Raw genomic sequence first — 17,114 nt, forward strand, 5'->3', positions numbered from 1 at the left:
ATTTACTAGTGGGTGCAGAACATTATAGTTCATTTATGTAATTGAGGATGGCAAAATAATGTAAACTGTGACATATTATACCCAAAAATGTCCTTATACAATAGACTACCAGTAAAATTAAAAACAATTTGGAACCAAAAATTATTCAGACACTTTGACCTGACCATGTTTTGCTTGAATGTTTTTATTTAATTGGTAATGCAACCTTTTACACCACAGACTGAACAAAATTAATCATTGCTTAGTAATTTTGGTAACTGGTCAACAAATCCTTGAGAGTTTGCAAATATTGTTATACAAACAGTTGTCTGATATTTTGGTTGATTGTAATCCATTGCATACCTTTCTATCAAAGTAATCTGATATTATCAAGATAAATTAGTTCTGGCACAGTTTATTAAGTTCTTGTCATATTTTATTACCATTTTCTAAACTATAAAAGGTGTCTGAATATTTTTTTTTGTTTGACTGAACATGTACACACACCTAAAATGTAGTCTACAATAGATAATTCAAGAGACACGAGGACTCACCCATTTCCAGATACTCATCAAACAGCCCCTCACACACCAGCAGCTGATAGTTTGCTTCCCATGGGCTGAGATCTGGCTTGCTGTCTGGTTCATCTATCACCTCCTGACTGGGAGCTGGCTTCAGCTTCCTCCTGTGCCACCATGTCTTTAATTTACTGTGGGAAAAAGGGGATACATCTGGGCCTAATTCATTATATATAACAATGAATAAACAAAATCTTTAAAAAGATGCATTGAACATATTGACCTACGGCAAGACAAATTCCTGGATGTTGCTGATGACCTGTTTGCCTACCATGATGACTAACAGCTCTTGAGCTAATTCAATGAGACATCCAGAGGCACCGCACTACATAAAACAAGGAGACAACCAAGTTACACATATATTAAGTATATTCCAATATTCCAAAATTGTGTATTTGTATGTTGGCTGACATTGTAAATTTTGTTAGTTTTATTCCAACAAGGGATGACTAAGTGAAAAGGTAGAAGATTTGCTTTCCAACAGTGTAAACACTCACATCCTCATTTCGGATTCCTAGGAGTGTGTTATAGTTTCCAGGGTATCCAACAAACCTGTAGAACAGATCAAATATTAGATGAATATTGAACCTTAATACATATTCATTCCTTCATATTGCATAGCTACCCACCTGCCCTTGAAAAATGCAATGTAAACAGGAGATGAGTAGAAGTTGACAAACTGGAAGATGAAGACCTTGAGGATGAACGCGTTCTCATATTTGGTCTGGGTGCGGTGCATTTCTAATAGAAGGAAGTAGATGATACTTTGTTGTTGCATAAAGAAATAGCTAAATATTGTGTGTAAATATGAAATAGCTTACCCCATCGTGTCAAGATTTGGGCCAGGTAAGTGTAGAGCCGTGACAACACCAGAATAACCAGCAGATTTAGCATAGAACCAGTAAGGCTAGCTATCCTTCCAGCCTACAGAGGTATAAAAAAACTCTCTTAGTAAGCACATTTTTATGTAAAAAAATTGTGCTGCAATATCTGATTTAATCAATGGTTAATTTACATAGACTTTAAGTGTTAGCAAAAGGTGTCAACTTTTGAATCATAGCAGCTGAATTCTAGACCAGGCTAGTTGGCTAACCTGGCAGACCATCTTGAGCAAGCAACACACCACATTTACTATATTCCAAAACTTCACTAAATGTTTAAGACACTGTTAGTTTTCCCCTTGCTGCACTCCCTTCTTAACCCTTCCTCCACTGTTTCATGTTTGCATTATCATTTTTACATCAAAATTGTCTAGGCAGTTTTGGAATTTTTGCATTGTTGGGACATCTCTTGTGAAAAAGATGTACACTTAATTATATTGAATCATAGTCTTAAATATATTTTAAGAAATTTTAATGACCCATCCTTGGATGGATTGGTTCGAGTGCCTCAGAGTGCCTCAGGTAGAGTCTTCCTGGGCAAACTGGTCCCAAGCGAGAGGACAGACAAAGATTGATCTTTCTCATAATCTATGTCACAACTATCAGAACAGTGAGACCCTGCTCTGTAGACCAAAAGAGGAATGAAAGAGCCCTCTTCTGGAGCCAGGCTTGGGAGTGAACCTTGGTTGCAGAACATGGAATCTGATTTCTCTGGTGGGGAACACAGTAAAATCCCCAGTGTTAATTTAACGCTAATATTAAAGATTTAAAGGCCAAGAGCACAACTAATGCAAACATTGACCATTATCATGGTTGCTTGAAAATTTTGTTTTTCTCCTTTGGTGATTCTGCTTATTAACATCAGGTGTCTTCAATAATGATCAATCATCACTTTGTTAATCACCTAATTATCTCATTAACTTCAACACTGCTTCAGTGTTAATTTTAACACTGCTTCAGTGTATATATGAATCCACACTCAGAGTGTTAAAGTAACACTGGGGATTTTGCTGTGAAGGAGCCAGAGTTAATACAGAAGTCTGAGCATTACAAGCTATTACACGCTAGATGTTGTTGGCCTTGAGAGGATGACACACAGGGCAATGTTCCCATTAAGAATGGGCAACAAATTTATATCTCTGTGTCTCACCTGGTTGCCCGTCGACACCAACGTCGCCCCGCAAAACCTGTGTATCATCACTTTAACTTCTATGCACAGCTCTGGCTCTGGAACTTAACTCTTAAACAGAGATTGGACTCTCTCCTTCCCTGGAGTCGCTTAGGATGAGAGGTGCCAAGTGGGTATGGGAAAACTCACAAATCCCAGACTTAGCATTAGTATGTTGGAGTTTAGCCAAGAAGGAGGTCCGAGTGGGTCCACTCACTGCAACTTTATGTTATGGAGGGGACGGCTCAGACTGCACTTTGTGTTTACATGCAGAACCACAGTTCAGAGTAACCGGCCTTCTTGGAGGTCCTGAGTGGGGCCCTGCAAGGTGTACCATCTGGGTAATCCATACTTTTGCTGGTCAAATTTAATCCTCATGTTGGGGACAACGGAGAAACTAGGGGGGAGGTGACTGGGAGAAACGGCTTGCCTGATCTGAACTTGAGTGGTGTTTTGTTATTGGATTTCTACACATGGATTGGAACATGTGGTGTACCTGGTACCAGATCACAATAAACCAAATGTTCTTTGATTTGTAGTTGTAGTCGTATTATCGAACCTGTGACCATATGTTCTGGACACTCAAGTAAAGAGAGGAGCAGAGCTGTCAACTGATCACCAGCTGGTGGTGAGTTGGATACAATGACGAGAGAGGCTGCCGGAAAGAGCTGGGAAACTCCAAAAAATAGTGACGGTCAGCTGCTAACATCTGGATGAGGGTCCTGTCTGAAATATTTTTCCACCCCTGTAGAAGGGGGAAGCTGGGGACATGCACTCTGTCTGAGTGTGCCATGTTTAAAGCTTAAAGTGTGGAAACGGCTGCTGCGAGCTGTGGCTGGAAGGTTGCTGGTGACTTTCACAGCAGCAACCCAAGTACACAGTGGTGGACATGCTGGTGATGGGGGAATAAAGCAGCAATAGGAGATCCTTTAGGTTTGGTTGACTTGTGGGTCTCCCGATTCATACCAACAGGTACTGGCAGGCTAAAAAGGGCCGCAGTGGTCAAGGGAAGCAAAAATTGTGTGTGGGAGGAGCTTAGGGAAAACATGGAGAAGGATTTTGGTCGGCCTCAAAGCAGTTTTGGTAGACAGCTGAGGTGAGGAAACCATGTAAGTCTGGACAAGGACATGTTGATCTAACCTGGCGGTGTAGTCTGGAGGTGGAAGGAACACTCTCAGGATCTTGTGAACTTGGAGGACATACCCTCACAGGGGAGTGGATGAGATTCACCCAAAGATTCTAAAGGCCCTGGATGAAGTCAGGGTGTCTTGGAACGCCTGTTCTGGGCTGACCCTGAGACACAGGGTGCGAAGTTTGGACATGCAGGAGAGAAGCATTGAAAGGAGCCTGTTGAGGAGGTTTGGGCATCTGGGCAGGATACCTCCTGGACGCCTTCCGCTGAAGGGGTTTCGGACATGTCCAACCAGGAAGAGACCCTGGGGCAGACCCAGGACACTTTAGTGGGATTATATCTCTCGGCTGGCCTGGGAACACCATGGACCCCCCAAGATGAAAAGGACGTATAAGCATCCTCACTCAGCCTGCTGCCACTATGACCCGGGCCCGAATAAACAGTGTCAAATGGATAGATGGATGCATAATTTGTAATGCAATAAAAGGCCACTTAGGTGTACTTAAAGAAAATGCACCTTACAAACATAAGAACACTTTTAAAAATAATGTGTGCTTCAAATGTATTTAACACAACATACAAGTGTCAATAGCAATAATATTAAAGTATGTGTATATATATGTATGTGTATGTGTATGTTTATGGTACAACACACCACATTTTAATGACAATTGTGAATTTACAAAAAAAAATGATGTACTTAAGCAAATTCAGTGTTTCATATAATTGCAGTTAAAAATGAGTACTCTTATAAAAGTTTACTTATTTTTAACAAGTTACTTTCAATAAAAAAGTAATTACTTTCAATAAAAGTTTTTGATGTAAATGCCCATGTAAATGTACAGTATATGCAAACTAACTCATCTAAAAGATAAAAAAAACCTGTTTGAGCAACAGTCACTTTACAGTCTTCATCAAACGGAATAGAAAGAAACTTACTGAAAATATGAAGAAGGCATTTTGAGATCTGTAGATAATGATGCTTAGGATGGTTCGATACAGGATAATGGCTATTAGGAATATCAGAACAATGGAAATCTGCAAGCACAAAAAATCATATTTAATAATGATTATAATGATTTTGAAATGTTTGGGACTATTGGAGATTTTTCAATAAATGTAAGATGGAAATCTATTTACTAACCATTAGAACTATGACCATATTGCCTGTTAGAGTACGACTCAGTCGTTGAGTCTCCGGGAAATAGGGCTCTTCAGACCCAGTCACAGGATTACGAACCATCATGGGTGCCAGTGCTGTGAATTCTGGTCTTGGCCTCTCCTAACATCAGAATGGAAATATAATGGAAAGCAAGAGAGGTAAAACATTGCTCAAGCTTTGAGGACTAGTAAATATTAAAGGTTAAGGCAATCTAATTAATCACCTCTATTTCTTCAAATTCAGAGCAGTCCCATCGGTGGGAGAGTATGGAGCTTGTGCGTTTCCAGTACTCCAGAAAAGTGACGGCCCACAGAGACATGAATATACTGAAGAACACAGTTCCTCCATTGTCAAATAGCAAGCCTGCCTATTGAAAATTTATGAACAAGTATTTTGAGTACAAAATGTGATAACTAGTTCACAGAGAATGTTATTTTAGGCTTATAGAAAATGCTATACATAATTTACAAACTTGAAGCAAAGTCACCTTATAAGTATAGCAGATGCTGGAGAGGTTCCAGTAGCTGCAGATGTTGCATAGTGGACACATGACAAATGTGTCTCCACTGGAACACAGCTCTTCTCTGTGGGGTCAAAGGTCAGAATCAATGATGGGTAATACACATTAAACCGCTATTAACAAGTCTGTGATAATACTCACGCTGCCACATCAGTAACCATCAGCCAGACACCAAACAGAAAAATAATAAAGCCCACAACTGCTGCAGGTAATAACCAGCCTGTGTAAAAACCTACAGACAAGAGAAATAAGGACAGAAAGTTAGTCACAGCTATCATATCATAATTAACTAAACTTGAATGCAAGTTCATGTTAACAAATGGAACTATTATAAAGTGATACTGTATGAATTAACATAAAGTTGGTTGACTTAGTAAAATGTTTTTAAAAATGATAAATCATTTAATATAAATAATACTAATAAAAGAATAGATTAAAAAATAATAGATACATAATAATAGATAAATAATATAATAATAAAATTACATGGTAAAAACTAAATGTAGGTTCAGTCATACCCAACCATGCAAAGTAGAGTGCTATCTTCTCGCCAAAGTATTCACGAATGTGATCCAGAGGTTGGTACTTCCTCCAGGAAGCCCAACTTGCCCAATAATGATGCAGGATCTGTCTCATGTTGAGAGATTGTGGATCTATTGGAGTCTTTGGCATCTCAGATGGACCCTAATGACAAAAACACAAATCATCGGCTGTTCAAAATCAACTTGAAATAATACTTGCAAATGCATTCTACTTTTGCAATGTGACATATTTTCATTTCAAACCATTATTCAATGAAAAACCATGTATGGTGGGATTTTTGACCATTGGCAAATAATTGTATTGTAAAAAGTGATCACTGTATGTAAGAATGAAACTTTTTGGTTGTCAAGCATGCATTAAGAAACTAAAGTCAGTCCTGGTTACATGTTGATTTTAAGTAGTACTGTATACATTTGTAAACAAAAGAGAGAGAGAGATGTGCATAGGAGGTGTGTTTGTTAAGGTAATATTAAGATATTATGTAGAAAAATCTTACAGTACCTCATGTAAAGGAAAAGCAGCAGTGAGAACATTCTCACTAACCAGTCTGCCAATGCCAACCTCCCCTCTCTTCAATGATCCATATGGAGTCCTGGCTAATATCTCATACAGCTTCAGAACAAGGAAATAGCAGAAAACTGACAGATCAGTGCGAACAATAATTTTGTCCATTTTACAGACATTAAAGGTGCAGTAATTTAATAGTATTTTTTACTACATGTCAGCACCTACAAAGCTGTTCTATGTTACATAAGGGTGGTACCAATCAAGTTTGCAGAAAATCTGAGAAATACTATTAATTTGTGAAATAAGTTGTGTGACTGTTTCTACCATTACACTCTGTAACTGAAAACTTTCGTGCAATCCACAGCAACAGATGTCAGTATAAAGCTCAAGACATTAGGCATTGCTTAAGAAAAGAAAAAAGTCTTAGTGCACCTTCAAATTTGGGAAAAAAGCAATCAGAACTTACTATCTGGTGTCTCTGTGTGGTCTTGAAAAAAGTATCCTTGTTTTCATGACCCAGAAACCTAAAAGCAGAAATAAAGATTAGTGTTAAAATAATATATTCTATTAAACACTTACTGCGCACTCTTCATAATAAATAATGCACAATAAAAATATTCAGTTCACAGGTGGTAATCACACTTTTCAAATACACATTACACTGTTCACAAAACAATTACACTAACATCTGAAAAAACTTTATTTGGGCAAACTTGTAGGTTGTGTTGAATATATTATATTAGTATGTAAGCTATCTTTTTGACTGGGATGCATCAGAGATGTTCCCTGGGGTCCTCAGGTGTTTTGGGTTGTTCAGCATCTGCCATGAATCAGACCTCTTGATCAAAACCACCTAGTGGTTTGCATATAGATTCGATGGCTGTTTTTTCCCATAACTGTGATCTCCAGCCAACTTAAGAGTTTACAAAGTGACCCCCTACAAAGCAAATACAGACCACCTTTATGGGCTCACAGTGTGTCTTCCAGCCTTTGCCACAGCAAGTCTCCACTTCATACATTTCCACTTGTTTGCCTCTTCCATCCACTCTTTCCAGGGCACCATGAGTTCCAGCATAATCAGCTGTTATGTAGCCTCAGAGCTAAGGATCATGTCTGGCTGGAGTAACATTGTTGCATTATGCAGCAGAACCTTCAAATGTTTGCCCAGTTTGACTCTTAGCAACCAGTACCTGGCTGTGTAGAGGAGGCCTGAACTTGTTTTAGCTTGTAGGCCTACTGGTGTTTCTCTTCAGCTTTCAAAAAAACAGACTGACTTTATGAGTGCAAGATGGTTTTTGCTTGTACTTATACCCTTAGCACCTGCCATTCCTAACAGCTTTCTCCCAAGGTGGGACTCCACCACCTCCACTATGCACTCCATTTTCTACCTGTCCTCACCTCTATACCGGCTGATGCCACTTTGGGTCCGGTGAATCTTTGTACTGTAGTGTTTGTCTAATACCCCAGCTAGAAATGTTTCATGTTCTGGGAATGTTTCCAGCAGCAAGTTTTTTTTTTTTTAGTTTCCAGAATGTTCTTCTAAAAGGTAGGATAACGTTCTCTAAAAGCATTCTAAAAATGTTTATTGATAACATTGTTAGAACATTATCCTCTAACATTCTAATAAAGCTTCCCATCACTTTAGATGTGAACTTACATTGCTCAGATGTCAAATTTTGGTTGAAAGTGAAAACCCAACCTTTGTTTGATGTCAAGCTTCAGCGTCATCAAATATCTCCAAAACAGCATTACCAGCTTCACTTGTTATAAACTCATACACTTACACATGTCATACACTTACACAAGTGTTTATTGAGATTAACAGAGGTTTAGATGTTGATGTCTATTTGAAAGTCATAGTTTGGTTTGATCATTCATTGAATATCACCATTATGGTGATACGTATTTGCTTAAGTTAGGCAATTTGAATCTTGATTCAGTGGTTTTCTCTAGCTACTGTAACTATGTTTGATAAAAATGTGGTTCGATTATGTTGGCTATTTGCTGATGTTAATGATATCACCATGTAGTGATCTGATCAACTGATCTCATCTAGAGTCCCATCTATGCTATTGATTTCATATTAGTGTCTGTAGTAGTTATGCAACAGCATAAGATCCAGCAGTGTTCTAATAAGACAATCTGTATTCCTACCTCTAATTTTTAAAACACATTGTTCACAAATCACTTTAAACTACTGAATGCTTAGACACACACAGACATCAAGAATAAGTGTATGAATCTCAACAATGGCGACATGCTTCATGCCGCAATGCACTCTGGGAGCACTGGATGAGTTTTGTATGATGCACCCATTTTTCTTTTTAATCCTTGAAATGATCTGACTAAAATTCTGCTGGATTTCAGGCTGTAGAACCATTGCATTGCTGTAATAAATAATGCGCAACTAACACCACAGATTAGACTGAATGAAATCAGATACTACATGATGATATCTGAACCATCAGCATGTAGCCAACATCATCTGATGATATTTTCTCTTACTGTTTTTGCCATAACAAACATAGTTACAACAGCTGGAGGAAAACATCTGAAAGTCATGAGTCAAATTGCCAACTAAAACAAATAATTATCACCATAATGGTGACATTAAACCAAACTATTACTTTCAAACAGACAACATCTAAACCTCTGTTCATCTCAATAAAACTTGTGTGACAGAAATACAGTCAACCTGGTTTATAATAAGTGAAGCTGATAATGCTGCTTTTGGGGTTATTTAACTAAGTTGGAGCTTCATCATGATCAAACAAAGGTTGGGTTTTTACTTCAACCAAAATCTGACATCTGAGCAACATTAGACTCCACATCCAGTTTCCAATGGGAAGCTTCCAGATTAAATCTTTATTAGAATGTTGGGGGATAATGTTCTAACAATGTTATCAATTAACATTTGTAGAATGTTTTTAGAGAATGTTATCCTACCTTTTAGGAAAATATTCTAGAAACTAAAGTAAAACTTGTCGCTGAAAACATTACCAGAACATACCATAATGTTCTCTGAACATAATTAGAACAAAACATTTTTAGCTGGGACATCATACCATAAACTCTTCATTGAGAGCAGTAAATGGCAGCTGCAGGGCACTGCTGGTTCCAAATATAATGCTCCACTACTCAAACTACAGAGAAGAGCCAACCACCTACTGAGAAACTCGCTGATATTCCTCTCTAGAGATTCAACTGTTGATAACTGGGACTGCGTAGACCAGTAAAGGTCGTAGGACATAGGTCTTCAACCCTGCTTCTGGACCCACTGTCCTGCAGAGCTCAGCTCCAACCCTACTCAAACACTCCTAAACCAGCTAATCAAGGTGTGTGAAACAGGTTGGAAATAAACTTTAGGGGCTGGAGCTAAACTCTGCAGGAATGTGGACCTCCAGCTGCCATCCTTGGCCTCATTGAGAAAACAATCTACCTCTTTGTTGAACACTTGAGAAGGCCACTACATTTGTTTTAGAGCAGCTGTTTGATAAAATCAAGTGGGTTTTCAATAAAAGCAGCACACTTCCTGGATCTCTCTTTTCCCCTTCTCTGGTGCCACTCTGCTCTCAAGACGGTCATAAGCCTTTTCCTCAAGATTTCTTGTACATTGGTTAAAGGAGAAGTTCACTTCCAGCATAAAGATTTACAGATAATTTACTCACCCCCTTTTTAAACAAGATGTTTATGTCTTTCTTTCTTCATTCATAAAGAAATTATGTTTCTTTGAGGAAAACATTGCAGGATTTCTCTCTATATAGTGGACTTCTGTGGAGACCCTGAGTTTGAACTTCCAAAGTGCAGTTTACATGCAGCTTCAAGGGGCTTTAGCCAAGGAAGAAGGGTCTTATCTAGTGAAACGATTGGTTGTTTTCTAAAAAAAAAAAAAAAAAAAAAAAATTGACAATTTATATACTTTTTAACCTCAAATGCTCATCTTGTCTAGCTCAAGTTCAAGACAGTTAGGGTATGTCAAAAAACTCCCAAGTAATTTTCTCCTCCAACTTCAAAATCAGAATACACAGAGTACATGCAGAGACAAGATGAGCATTTGAGGTTAAAAAGTATATAAATTGAAACTTTTTTGGAAAAGAACTGATCACTAGACCCAGATTTCACTAGACCCTTTTCCTCTGCTGGGATCATTTAGAGTCCTTTGAAGCTGCATTTAAAATGCATTTTAGAAGTTCAAACTCAGAAGCACCACTGAAGTCCACTATATGAAGAGAAATCCTGAAATGTTCTCCTCAAAACATAATTTCTTCATGACTGAAGAAAGAAAGACATGAACATCTTGGATGACAAGAGGGTGAGTAAATTATCTGTAAATTTTTGTTCTGGAAGTGAACTCCTCCTTTAATGCTTTCTTTTCTTATTCAGAGGCAGGTTTACACTGCTTCTTGAGGGTTCAAAGCTCCTGCCACAATTGATGTATTTTTGATGTACTGTTGGTGTAAGCAGTAGGCTTGGTTTTTCCATTTTTCACATATCCAAACTTCTCAGAGGCATAACAGATGATTATGATTGTGATGGTTTTAAGTGGACTGTCCACATTGCCTTAAGCCATAACTTGGATGAAGTTGGTCACATCTCTGTCATAATGTAGCTATTTATTATGATTGATTGCTGAGGGGCACTTTATCCATTGTCAAACTACTGTGCTAGATTTCTTGCCAGGCTTCTCCTGAGTCTCAACGGGTACCTGTGACCTGCACCTAATTTTCCCACTCAGAGGATTTTGTTCTGGGTTGATGGATTTTAATATAATAATTAATCTTTATATAACAAACAAAAATAAATAAATAAAATGAAAACATTTTTAATCACTGGGGCACAAAAATACACAAAGTTTTTTTTTTTTTTTTTTTTTTTTTTTGCTGAGTGTGTAAGTAAATATATGGGTCATTTGAACACACCAAGCACTTTGCATAAGTGTGTGTTAGGAGTGTGTGATGTGTTTGTCTTTAAGGAGGCGCAGACTCTCTGTAAACACTAAAGTATATGAACTACATGCTACATGACAGGCTCAGATCCTCTTTGTTAAGCACACAGGGTCTGAATACATGTTTACTGTTTTACTATTCTTTAAGCTCACTTCCTTCCTTCACAAGCCAACTGTGTAAGGTGCATATTCTTGAAGAAGGGCTAGCAATAGTTGTTTCCATCCACATATTTTTATACAACTTTTGATGTATTGCATAAAAACATTGGATGGAAATGCAAAATAAAGTCTTAAAATAAATATTATTATTTATTTATTTATTTAGACATTTAGCAGACGCTTTTATCCAAAGTGATTTACAAAAGAGGATAATGGAAGCAATCAAAATCTTCAAAAGAGCAATAGCATGCAAGTGCTATGACAAGTCTCATTTAGCCTAACATATATCAAGGGATTTTTTTTAAAGAATAGAATTAGAATAGAGGGTGCGAGGGTTAGAGGGTCAAATAAAGATGGAAGAGATGTGTTTTTAGCTGATTCTTAAAGATGTTTGGATTGATTTGGGCAGGTCATTCCATGTGAAAGTCTGTGAAAGTGATTTTATGCCTCTTTGGGGTGGCACAATAATGCGTCATTCACAAGCAGAACGCAAACTTCTAGAGGGCACATAAGTCATCGAGATAAAAACATTTTTCAGAATGCCGCAAGCGCACCGCAGATCATGTGACATGAACCAACCAATCAGCTTCATCCTTTCCCTTAATAACATTGAAAGCACTGGCAAGTTGGAGAAACAGCTTATCATAGCTGTACAGGAATAAACATTTTTGAATTAATATTGCATGCGATTTTTAATGCTGAAAATCCATTTATCCTTTGCTGAAACTTTCGTGTATTTATGGAGAGCGCAGGTCATGGTTGCTTAGCAACTGCAGACACCACTGGAGAGCAAGCTACAGAGCAGTTTGAAAAGAAAGAGAAAGCGGGGCGCCTAGCGTTTTCCAGGCATTTTAGGCACGACATGTGAACGGCCCCTTAAACAATGCGAAAGACTGTGATGTTCTTGTGAGTTTTCGAAAGTTGGGACCTATATGATCATCAGACCAAATTTATGAGGCTCCGCACCTCCTCACAATTCCAAGTTTGTCCGCGAGCTGCCATGGGGCTATGTTGCTAAAGCGCTAACAGTCAACAAATACTTGTCCTCATCCCATAATGAACAGCGCAGCGGACTACGGCACCTGGATTAGTCCAAAAAGGCGCAGTACTTTTTGCGGTTGGGTCTGTTCTAGTTCGGTTCATGTTCTCACCACAAACAAACCGCTCCAGTGTTCGTTTGAAAGCGTACCGAGACCACCTCTTCAAGGAGGTCTTGGTCCGCTTTTTTGGTCCGCTTTTGGTGCGCACTCGAGTGCGATTGTTACATTCACACCTGCCCAAACGAACCGCACCAAGAGGGAAAACGAACTCTAGTGCGATTCAACCGAACTAAATAAGGCAGGTGTGAAAACACCCTTAAATGCATGAGATTGAAATAGTGCTTTTTCACAAATGTTTTATGCAATATTCATTTTTTTCCAAAGATGAATTCACAAACTTTGGATGGAAACATGGCTAATGTTAATTTGATGATTACGCCCTCAAAGGATCAGTATGGATAAGTACCTCTCTAGTTTATTGGAGCGGAACTGGCAGGTATAGTAGTCCGGTGGAAGGTTGGGCACATCTTGCGCCATTATGTTTGGGATGTGCAGTTTTTCTAGGATCCTCTCAGACCAGTTTGATATTGGAGTTGTCACCACCTGAAAACATCCAATAGAAAAGAACAATAAGATATATTGAGTATATATTTATAATTTACTTTGTAATATAAAAGATCAGGTATGAATTACCTGTAATGGCACTCGAAGGCTGATCTCCTCAGCATAATAACACAGAACATTCCAGGGCGCACTCAGGAGAACGTAAGTAGTCTTTGTTTTTCCCTGCACGACCTCTTTCTGAAGCACATTCACAGCCGGAGAAACACATTATTAGAATATGTCCTTTCAGATGTGTGCTTATTCAGTACAACATAATAAACATACTACAAAAAATGTTGCAAACTACACTCTTAAAAATAGAGGTGCTTTAAATGGTTCTTCAAGCGATGCCATAGAAGAACCATTTTTGGTTCCACAAAGAACCATTCAGTCAAAGGTTCTTTAAAGATCCATCTCTTGCTTTCCTTTTTATAAACTAAAGAACCTTCTTTCGCCACAAAGAACCTTTTGTAAAACAGAAAAGTTCTTCAGATGTTTAAAGTTCTTTATGGAACCATTTAGACAAGAAAAGTTATTCTATGGCATCGAGAAGCACCTTTATTTTTAAGAGTGTACACCATAAAAAAAAAAAAGAGAAAAGTATAACTATTTTAAATAATCTAATATACGGTCTAGGATTAATTAGTTTAATTACAGATAAAAGTTTAGGGATGTTTGGGGGAAAAAAAAAAAACATTTTTGGGACTGAAGTATAAATGCTTCTTAAAGATGTTGAAGCATCCTTAAAGAAACTGTTCTAAAACAATACCAAAATAACTCAAATTGGCTAATAAATGGTTGCATTTTCATAGTTTTTTTTTAAATAGAATTCTTAAAAGAAATTAACATAATAATAATAATAATTATTATTATTATAATTATAATTATAATTATTACTGTCATTACATTATTATTATCACCTCTTTCATTTCATAGCAGTATTTTCAAGTTTTTACATACATATACTTACAACAACCATGTATAAGAAATATTCAAATACCTGAGCTTGTGAAAAAGAAATGTGTGTATATTTTTAATCATTATGTTTTAATAATCTTTTGTCATGCTTAAAAGAGGTGCCCTTTTTGTTGTGCTGTAATTATAAATAGATTTCACATTACACAAAGTTTCAATAGTATTTTTTATTTTACCCTAAATATTTGTCAGTACATTCAGCTGCACATACATATAAAAATATAAAAATGTATTACTTTAGTCATATGGTCAAAAAATAAATTTAAATTTTAAATAAATATAAATTTAAACTTTAACACATTTTAAATTAATTGTAAATAACTTGTATCTGAAAGTATCTGAAAACATTCCATCCGCACTTCAGTATGTTACACTGCAAGAAAAGGGGGATTTTCGTCAGTTAACGGCACTGTACATTGTCGTGTAAATTTCAGGTTAACGACTGTTCACGGGATGTTCAAGCAGCACAGAAAATTGTCTATAACTGACGTTGCATTGGCTTAGCAGTTATCCGCTATCAGTGGATATATCATAAGATGAACAATATCCCATATCTCAGAGGCAAATTCTGGGCACTATGACCCGAAGCAAAGGTAAGCAAGAAAGATATAGGCTCGAATGCATGTTGTGTAAAAGCAAATAAACATTGTATTGTACAAGTATTTTTCCATTTTCCCCCCTCATATTCTGGCTATTTCTGTGTTGTTACCTATGCTTTGTTTTTACTCTGTAAGGATTGGTGTACATTGTACTGATTATCTGTAACAATTGTGTTTCCAGCTGTTGGAGGCGAGACAGAGTGTACTGGCTGATGATGAAGAAGACGGTGGTGTTGGGTGGAAAATAATTATTTTTAATAATTTCTGTAATAAGTACTTTTCACAAGGGTGTACATACTGTATATACTCATCATATTCGGAATATGACTGCGACTAAAATCCTAGACAGGATTTACACTGCAAAAAATGCTTTTCTTACTTAGAATTTTGGTCTTGTTTCCAGCCAAAATATCTAAAAAAAAAAACATTAAAGTAAAAATGATTGTCAAAATTAAATGTTTTTTGCTTGAAACAAGCTAAATAATCTGCCAATGGGGTAAGAAAAATAATCTTGTTTTCCGTTTAAAATACGAATTTTTTTCTTACCCCATTGGCAGATTATTTAGCTTGTTCTAAAAACAAAAAATAATTTTTACTTGTCTAGAAAATCCTTCTTGATTTAAGATTTTTTAGGTATTTTGGCTGGAAACAAGACAAAAAAATTAAGCAGGAAAAGCATTTTTTTGCAGTGTAAACAGGATTTAATGTGCATGTGAACATATTCATAGTTGCGTACCGTCTCCTGATGTAGGCCGGCAGTCCGAAGTTTGGAAAGAAACTCTGTCCTCCACTTCCTGTGAGTGTCACGCGAGGAACCGGACGATAGTTCATCTGATTCCCCCAACTTCAGGGGGTTCACAGATTCCTCCCAAACCAAGACAAAATCTGTCAACACATTCACAATGATGACCATATTTATTAAATGCATTCAAATTCCAAATCTACCTTATTCTGAAATAACAATTTATCAAACCTTAATAGTTTTGCATTATAAATACAGATGAATCTCATATAGAAAACACTGGGAAATATTGTTAGTAGAGAAAGTGCACAAAAGTATATCTCAAAAAGAGATATCTTTTGACCAATTATTTGAAAAAATTACTAAATTAAGATTTCAGAATTCTGGCTTTAAACAAAACTTAGTTTTTTATTTTTTTTTTTTCCGTTGATGTGCTCGTCTCCCCAGTACTCACCGATCCGGGTGACCCCGTCACTGAACACGTTCATGTTCTCCTGAGCTGCGGCACACGCCTGTGAATAACATGCAGACATCTCCATTATAGATATGCATATGAAGAACTGACATTCATGCGTACAAGAAAATATTCACAAGAAAATTCTTAGGAAAAGCCTCTAAAGTGTGTCTTATCAGGGATATTAGGGTGGAGCGGTGGAGGGTGAGAGATGTGAGGAAATTTGGCATGTTTGTCTTACATTGTTAACTGCTAATTAGCTTCCTCTCTTTGTTACCGCTGATGATTTTTGTAAACAACCTGCACTTAAAAAAAAACACACACACACAGGCAGTTGTGGTACCTCCATGCTCCCGTAGGTTTGATCAGGATGGTCCGACAGGGCGATAAGCGTGGCACTGTCCTCCACTGAATTCTTCTTTCTTTTCATCATTACCCCAAATCAGCCAGTTTAACTCTGTGTTGTCTGACCGCCAATCTGAGAATGTTCTGTCTCTCTTTAAAACACAATGCAATGGCTCAGTTATTATTCTGTAATAACGAGCAAATAAAATACAAAATATGCATATATATATACACTATTAGTCAAAAGTTTGCAATTATTTTTTTAAATAATTCTTAATGTTTTAAAAAGACTTCCCTTCTTCTGACCAAAGCTGCATTTATTTGATTAAAAACTATAGATGTACATAGGATGTAAAAATGTCAGGGATCTGGTATGGCAGTCTACTAGAAAAAGACCCAAATGCAGAATGATCACAGAATTGACATTTATTAATGAGACGAAAGCACAGTCAGGGTAGTGATGATCAAGGATAATCTTGACAGTGAGGCAGGGCAGACAACAGGGGAACAAGATGGCAGCTGAGATGGACCCAGGCAAGGTTGGGCTGTAGAACCAGGGAGACGGAGCACCACCAGATAGGGCTTGATTCTTAGAGCCGTAGTTTAACCAGTCCAGTTAGATAGCCAGGTCCGGTGAGCAGCAGCCAGGGGGAATATCAGGGCACAGAACAGGGACAAACACAAGACACTACACGACACAGAACAAGACCACAAGAGAGAACAACAAACAGCAAAAACTGACTACCATCACTGAAAACTAGAAGAAAGGAAATCAATCTGCA

At 37.4% G+C, this 17,114-nt stretch overlaps 1 protein-coding gene across 1 annotated transcript in view; it reads right to left on the reverse strand.

The window, feature by feature from the left end:
• ano7 (anoctamin 7) overlaps window positions 1–16,469 on the reverse strand; it is a 23,852-nt gene extending 7,383 nt beyond the window's left edge. The window contains exons 1-19 of the mRNA XM_073817420.1: window positions 16,331–16,469; window positions 15,988–16,045; window positions 15,528–15,676; window positions 13,308–13,415; window positions 13,081–13,217; window positions 6,937–6,994; window positions 6,465–6,575; window positions 5,939–6,104; window positions 5,562–5,652; window positions 5,388–5,484; window positions 5,124–5,267; window positions 4,883–5,020; window positions 4,678–4,776; window positions 1,379–1,481; window positions 1,187–1,298; window positions 1,055–1,109; window positions 785–882; window positions 534–688; window positions 343–359 (exon numbers count right to left, since the gene is read on the reverse strand). Coding sequence (XP_073673521.1) covers window positions 343–359; window positions 534–688; window positions 785–882; window positions 1,055–1,109; window positions 1,187–1,298; window positions 1,379–1,481; window positions 4,678–4,776; window positions 4,883–5,020; window positions 5,124–5,267; window positions 5,388–5,484; window positions 5,562–5,652; window positions 5,939–6,104; window positions 6,465–6,575; window positions 6,937–6,994; window positions 13,081–13,217; window positions 13,308–13,415; window positions 15,528–15,676; window positions 15,988–16,045; window positions 16,331–16,420 — 1,986 coding nt within the window. The 5' untranslated portion in view covers window positions 16,421–16,469. The remainder of the gene's footprint in view (window positions 1–342; window positions 360–533; window positions 689–784; window positions 883–1,054; window positions 1,110–1,186; window positions 1,299–1,378; window positions 1,482–4,677; window positions 4,777–4,882; window positions 5,021–5,123; window positions 5,268–5,387; window positions 5,485–5,561; window positions 5,653–5,938; window positions 6,105–6,464; window positions 6,576–6,936; window positions 6,995–13,080; window positions 13,218–13,307; window positions 13,416–15,527; window positions 15,677–15,987; window positions 16,046–16,330) is intronic.
• Window positions 16,470–17,114: the final 645 nt, after the last annotated feature.

Source organism: Garra rufa, chromosome 14 (genome assembly GCF_049309525.1).
Source record: "Garra rufa chromosome 14, GarRuf1.0, whole genome shotgun sequence".
In the NCBI taxonomy this organism is placed as follows: domain Eukaryota; kingdom Metazoa; phylum Chordata; class Actinopteri; order Cypriniformes; family Cyprinidae; genus Garra; species Garra rufa.